At 42.7% G+C, this 6675-nt stretch overlaps 1 protein-coding gene across 1 annotated transcript; it reads right to left on the reverse strand.

Annotated features, from left to right (window-relative positions):
• Positions 1–505: 505 nt before the first annotated feature.
• Positions 506–4801, reverse strand: SYPL1 (synaptophysin-like 1). Its single transcript, XM_008938120.1, has 5 exons — positions 4706–4801; positions 3870–3988; positions 2506–2710; positions 1451–1639; positions 506–625 (listed from the first exon to the last, which is right to left on the reverse strand). The coding sequence occupies exons 1-5, from the start codon at positions 4772–4774 to the stop codon at positions 506–508; spliced, it is 702 nt and encodes a 233-aa protein (XP_008936368.1). The 5' UTR covers positions 4775–4801.
• Positions 4802–6675: the final 1874 nt, after the last annotated feature.

Consider the following 6675-nt stretch of genomic DNA (forward strand, 5'->3'; position numbering starts at 1 on the left):
GATTTGATGCAGTAATCCAAATGGAATATTTGGAAACCAACCTGTGATGGCTGACAGGGCTATGGGCTTTACTGGCATGGCTTTTGCAAGGTATCTGTGATAGGGAAAAGCTGAACTGCATTTTCATATTCCATAGTTGCATTTAAATTTCATTTTTCAGCCAAGGCTTGTTAGAACTAATCAAGTTGCAGTAATCACCCAAATGCAGTCACTTCTCACCCTTCCCTCCTATAAGACTACTTAAGAACCTGAAAGGGTCATTATCCTGATAACCTTAACATTTTGCTCCTCAAACAGTAATAAAAAAACCACAACTTTGAACAGAGTGATGCATTTCAAAATAGTAAACCACTTCAGTTGCAGTATCCAAGACCTCATATCAAATTGTAGTACAAAAAAAGTTTACACAAAGTATTGTCAGTTACTGTTGAAATAAATCCGAATGGCTCCATGATCTTGGCAGTATGATGTAGAAGTAGAAGCATTTCAAAGTATCACCTTGTTTTTATATTTCTCTTGTATATGTTCCTGGACTTAGAGAAACTGACTGGGTGTGCAGGTTGGTGTCCTTGTATACAAACCAAACATTTCCTCCCCATAAAAGCATATTAAGCAAGCCAAACACCTGTAGGTTAAAAAAAAAAAGGCGAGAATAAGGGTAATGTGAGTCTGGTTTTGTTCTTTAAATAAAATACAGCTTCAGGGCAAGCCAGAAACAAACACTACCTTCAGTACCTCTGACACAGGCAAGAGATTTGCACATACGTTTGAGTATTACAAGTTATTTTAGTAAACTGACTATCCAATTTCCAAAGAAGGCTGCTATGTCCTCTCTCTGAGCATCTCTCTCTATATGCACATGAGCGAAATCCAGAGGATATGGTTAGTTACTGGGCCAAAGAATAATGATGTTTTCAAAATTCACTAGTAACATCATAAAGTAAGCCTTATTTGCTCAGCTGTGAAGAGGTCTTTCTACAACATGAGATTTGTAGCATTTAGTACAAAGAACTTGTTTGCTGTGTAAAAATTCTCACAGTTGATTAAAAAGGTAGTTTTAGCACCAAAAGGTAAAGCAGGAAGGATAGCGTTTCTTTCTTGCTTGCATCAGTCAATGAACCACTTGGGTGGCTCAGCAACATATTTTAAGGTGGTCTTGGCTACAGACAATCTGGAGACTCATGTGTCTGGAAATACAGTATCTAACAACTCTAGAGACAGATCCTACAAGTTGTTTCTTTTCATATCTTTGAGGAAACAATTTCCTCTTAAAAGATAAGATTCAGTCAGTGTTTAACCACAGTATTAATGGGTATTAATTAATGACTGATAATCAATAAATCAATCTTAACATGTAAAGCAACACATGCAATCAGTAGAACACGGCTCTCGGGTGCCATTGGCTATTTTCTAACACTTATTGCATTTTTATGGCAGAAGACATACATACCACAGACACATTCAGAACTTTCATGCTGCTCACAGAAGCAAAAATACAAGTTGTTGCTGGTACTTTGCAAGATTCAATTCCTTGAATAATGCTGGCCCCTGTGGACATTTTTATGTCAGCAAGTGCCTTTGCCCAAGTGAAAGTACTGACCAGCCACAGAAAGGCTGTTACGACAGTGATGGCCAAGTCCTACAGAAGAGAAGAACTCATCATTAGGCTAAAAAACTGCATGAATGTCCATAAGAGAACAAGGTATACACAGTATCAATTACATCACCAAAAATCACAGCATCAGTGCTAATGATCAGAATTTGGCTGCTAACAACATTGTAATTACAATACAGGTTATAATCTGTGTTGATGATCAGCTACAAAACCGTATGCCTTTTGCATCCATCACGCATAAGCAATCTGTGTAAGAAATTAGTTACTAAAATCAGATGCTTAGCACTTATGTTATAAACATTTAAGTCAAAAGTTTAGTACAGTGGGTGTGACAGGGGAGAAAGTGAAGAGGATTTAAATCTGGATGACTGCTATGCTAAAATTGGGCTTGAAATGTTGCCAGGTCTTTTTGTTGGGATGCTCCAAAACACCTCACTCCAAGGATCAGGGCTTTGGTATATAAGGTAACTCAAAGTCACAGGATAACTATTCCCCTCTGCAAGTTGCATCTGCACAGCAGGTGCTAGACACAGGGTAAATTCACTGATACTAACAGAAGAGGTTTCACCTATGGAACAACTGTATGTAGAAATACACAACACAAAAGAAAAATTGCAGCAAAGACACTGTTCACTTAAAAAGGTGGAACTTCATTCTGCTCTTTGCTTCAATTAATACATAAGCTATGATGCCACAGATGTTCGAAGACTTTGGATTCTCTTTTCTGATAGGGTGCTGTAGTGGCTAGACCAAGACATGCATTCATGCTCCAGCTAGCTTTTGGAACTACTGCATAGTCATAAGTTATTCAGATACTCTTGTGTTTGCAATATTTCTCATCTCTTTGTGGTTTCAAAGACAAAATATTGTATTATCTCAGTATTACTTACAGTCAGTGGGAGCTTGCTACTTTGCTGATACACGTGCTTATATCCAATATATACCACAAGGGCAGCAATGCAGTAGAGGAATACCAGCACTGCAAGCGTAACAAAGAACTGTGCAGAAGAGGAGAAGTTGCCTACAAGGTAGGTGTCAGTCCAAGTACCACCACAGCGTTTTGGGTCTGGTGCACTAAATACAACAGTATTCAACCTGTAAAGACAATATCCTTCATGTAGTTAGAGTTTGCTGCAGTGGAAACTTCATGCTTCACAGTAACAGTGCTTCAGTATTCCGATTGTGTAAGTTTACTCTAAAAGGCAGCTTATATTTGTATAATATATCAGTTATATAACAAAAAGATTTGTCAAGATATCTGAAGATGTTTCCCCATCCTACATTGAGATACATAACTGAAAAACAACAAGTTTGAAGCAGACTTAACTAACCGTTTTAAACTTAACATTATTTTACAGAGACTGGCTGTTAAGAGAGGGGATCAGGACTTTAAAGGCATCAAGTTGCATTACAGCTACAAGAAAATGCAGACACTGAACCTTCAAACATAGAAAGCTCAACAAAACCTGTGACCTGCAGCAATCACCCAGTGAGCAGCACAGAACCATTTCAGGTCCCGACCCTTACTTTCAGGTGCTATTATGATGCTGAGTTTTGTGATCAAATTCTATACTTCTTTAATAGTTCTTACTATCTGGCCTCTGAATCCATTTCTGTACTTACACTGATGATGATTGAACATATACAGAACACTAACTCTATGCTTGCTGTAACTGTGTAGCTGTGAGAACAAAGAGGAAGCCTTCCTCCTTGTGTTCCAGAAAAGGAGCTTGTCTCTACTACACCAACTGGAATGACAGTTGAGTATTTTTTTTTATGTGCCCAGCACCCTCATCAATACCATATTGGCATAAACTGAAAAATATTTTCCATTCAGTCTTTAAACACAAAAAATAATCTTAGCTGTCTCCAAAGCAACTACAAGCTGATGAAGGAACAGGTTGCTAAGATTAATTGCATTGTTCTAGTTATTAATCACCTTCTGTAGCATTCATGCACTGCTAGAATAGCACTTTGAGTAAAGTGATACAAAGCAATCAATACAGCCTATTGCCATTTCTACCTACTTCTTACAGAACACTGACAACCACAGGTCTCTAAACAATTAGAACTGTGCTTGGGGCTTGGCAGTTTTTTTTTTAAATAAATTATTTATTACTGCAGAACAAGTCAGAGGTTCCAAACCTTTATTTATATATATACAGTAAGTACTATCCTTAGGGAAACAGATAAAGGAAAATAGCGAATAAGAAATAATTAGCACACGAGTGACAACAGAAGAGCTAATACTCACCTGAATGGATAAGCAAAAGCAGCTGTAACTGTTTTGTTTACCACACCTTTGCAGGAAACTAGAAGAGTAGTTTCACCTTGAAAGCCTCCACATGTGGCAAAAACAAAGATGGAAAAAATCTGTAGGAATTAATACACAGACATATTACTATAAACAACTAGAGCTCAAAGGAGACAAGTTCAACCTTTTGGCTAAAGCAGTTATGAAAGCAAGAAATAGTGGTTAAATTAGCAACAGAAAAGCATGAAGTGATGTCAAGAGATAGTTGGAATGCTGAGTTTCTATAATCTAAAAACATAAGCAACACCACTAACAAAAGCCAGTTTGAAAGTTCTTTTGTCTGTATTTTTTTAGCTCTATACTAAAGTTGCCTTTTTTAATGCTAAAAGCCAGCAGTTCACAAGGGAAGTATTTTTAGGGTGCCAGTACACTAGCATAGCTAAAAGACAGTTGCTCAGAGTATTGCACATCCACTTGACTCCTCAAGTCACTCCTGTTTATCCCTTTTTTCACTAGCAAAATCCTAAACGCCCAATAATCAGAACACACAACACCTAGCAGCGCAAGTTACTGTGACAAACTAACTAACACACAGGTTTTATGTATCTGCAGAGCCATTTTATTCCCTCCCAGCCAGAGGACTTGGCTGAAGAGCCAGCTCTGTGTTGAGCACCCATCATCAGTAACATGAAGCAGGGGACAGGCAGCCCATTATCACACACCTCTTCAAGCCTATCCAGCTAAGACATAGGAGCCAAGGCAGGCCTGAGAGAGTAGAAGAAACAGCCCCACCAGGAGAATGAGGATTTCCTCTGTGCCTACCCAGCCCCACTCACCCACTCAAGGACCTTCATGAAGCCCAGAGGCTCCAGAAGCAAGCCAAAATCCATCCTCAAGCCAGCCATCCTAGAAGGCACCAGAGCAGCCAGCAGAGACCCACACCACCACCTGACACAGCTGCAGCCCTGGTGGGGTACCTCCCTTTATGGCAAGACCCTGTGCTCCTTCCTGCCACACCCACTGACCTCACCCTGGGTCTGGCCCCACCCCCTGGTACCTCACACTGATGTGGGGCTGAAGGGCCCCATACCGGTGATGGCTGGCATCAGTAGGAGGGGAGAGCCCAGCTGTGTGAGGTAGGTGCCACTGCTGTGCAGGACCTTCTCTGTGGGCCAGGGAAACGGCGCAGTAAAGGTCACTGGTAGGAACAGCTTTGGCTGTGGGCAATGGATTTGCTGCAGCAGTTTCCTGGTTCTCTTCTAGAAATTTATTCTGTGATTGCTGTGGGACTCCTGGGACCCCTCTGAGGAACATCAGGGTGTTTGGTGCTGGTCTTAGGAATGGGTAGCTATGGGAGGCTGCAGCTGCTTCTAGCAAGATCTAGCAGCATGCAGGAAGCTGTGTGGGCTGCTCCTGGCCAAAGGGTGCTGGGAGGTTTTGTCCCAGCTAAGCCCTGTTATGCCTGCCAGGCAGCCTTGCAGCAGGAGCTGAGGAGCTGCCAATGGAAGAGCTGGCCTGGAGTGCAGCTCCTGGGTGTTGTTGGTGGGTGGAGTGGTTTGTGCAGAAGGAGCCCAGCTGCCTTCCAGAGCACTGTACACCTGCTCAGCTGTGGTGGTATCGTGCTGTGGATCACAGCCCCTGGCACTATCTGGATCAGATGTCCCTGGTGCATCAGAGGCCTTGGCTCAGACTGAGCTGCTGAGGTATGGTGCAGATCTCCGGTCCTTGTGCTGCAGACGGGCACCTGGTGTCTCTCACTGGGGCTGGGAAATACAGGCTCCTTGTCTGCAGGAGGTGTGCGTAGGTGGAAGGGGTGTGTGTCATGAGGATCTGTGGGAGGATGTCAGCAGCCTACACAGCATCAGAGATTATAAGTGAACAACTGGATCTTCTCTGAGACCTTGCAACTTCAGAAGGAGGGGCAGGTGTAGTCTGTGTACATCAGGTTAGGAGATGAAGACTCCATGATGGAGAAAGCTGGAAGCTTGTGAATCCTGGCACCAGGAGTATGGCTGCAGTTGCAGATCTGCAGCTACAGAAGAGAATAAGTACCCTGACAGGACACAAGGGGCTGAGAGCTTTCTCCAGTGAAGCCTCTGTGCCAGCTGAGCCTAAGCTACACCAGAGCACCAGGAGGAAGAGGCTTCTGACGGTAGAGGGAAACTTCCTCCTGCATGTGTTGGAGGCCCCTACCTACTGACCTGACCTGCTGCCTAGGAACGTTTGCTGCTTAACAGAGACTTGGATCTGGGATGTTGTGGAGAGACAGCACACGCTGCTGGGGGAGACTTGGAGCATTTAAAGCATGACTACTACATTGTCCTGGAGTGGTGGCCAACATCCTGGGGACCTAGGTGGTTTCCAGTGAGGAAAAGGGCTTGAGGAGTGAAAACATACCTCAGGTCATTAATTGTTTGCGCAGCTGGTGTTGAAAAAGGGGATTCAGCTTTTATGACCAAGGAACCCTCTCTGAGGATTTGGGACTATTAAGAAAAGATGAGGTCCACTTGACCAAGTAGGGCAAAAGCATCTTTTCCAACAGGCTGGCCAATCTGCTGAGGAGAGCTTTAAATTAGGAGTGATGGATTTGACATTAGAGAATGACCCACATTGAGGAAGTGGTAATTGGTGTGGTAAGTAAAGGGCATGGGATGACATGATTTCAAGGATGGAATTTGAAAACAAGAAAACAGGACAGAAGCTCCCTCCTAAATGTATGTTTGCATATAAGGAACTGCCCAGAGATGAGCATTATGGAGGAAGCTCTCATCATATCTTTTCTGGAAAGCCAGGATGAGAGAATGCC

Source organism: Merops nubicus, unplaced genomic scaffold (assembly GCF_000691845.1).
Source record: "Merops nubicus isolate BGI_N331 unplaced genomic scaffold, ASM69184v1 scaffold48583, whole genome shotgun sequence".
NCBI lineage: Eukaryota > Metazoa > Chordata > Aves > Coraciiformes > Meropidae > Merops > Merops nubicus.

Coding starts and splice junctions, on each gene's coding strand:
- SYPL1 (XM_008938120.1), bottom strand. CDS start 4,774: ATGGCTGGCTTGAGGATGGATTTTGGCTTGCTTCTGGAGCCTCTGGGC. Junction 2,711..3,869: donor GCTTTTGCTTATCCATTCAG/GTGAGTATTAGC, acceptor TTGTCTTTACAG/GTTGAATACTGTTGTATTTA. Junction 1,640..2,505: donor GTAGCAAGCTCCCACTGACT/GTAAGTAATACT, acceptor TCTCTTCTGTAG/GACTTGGCCATCACTGTCGT.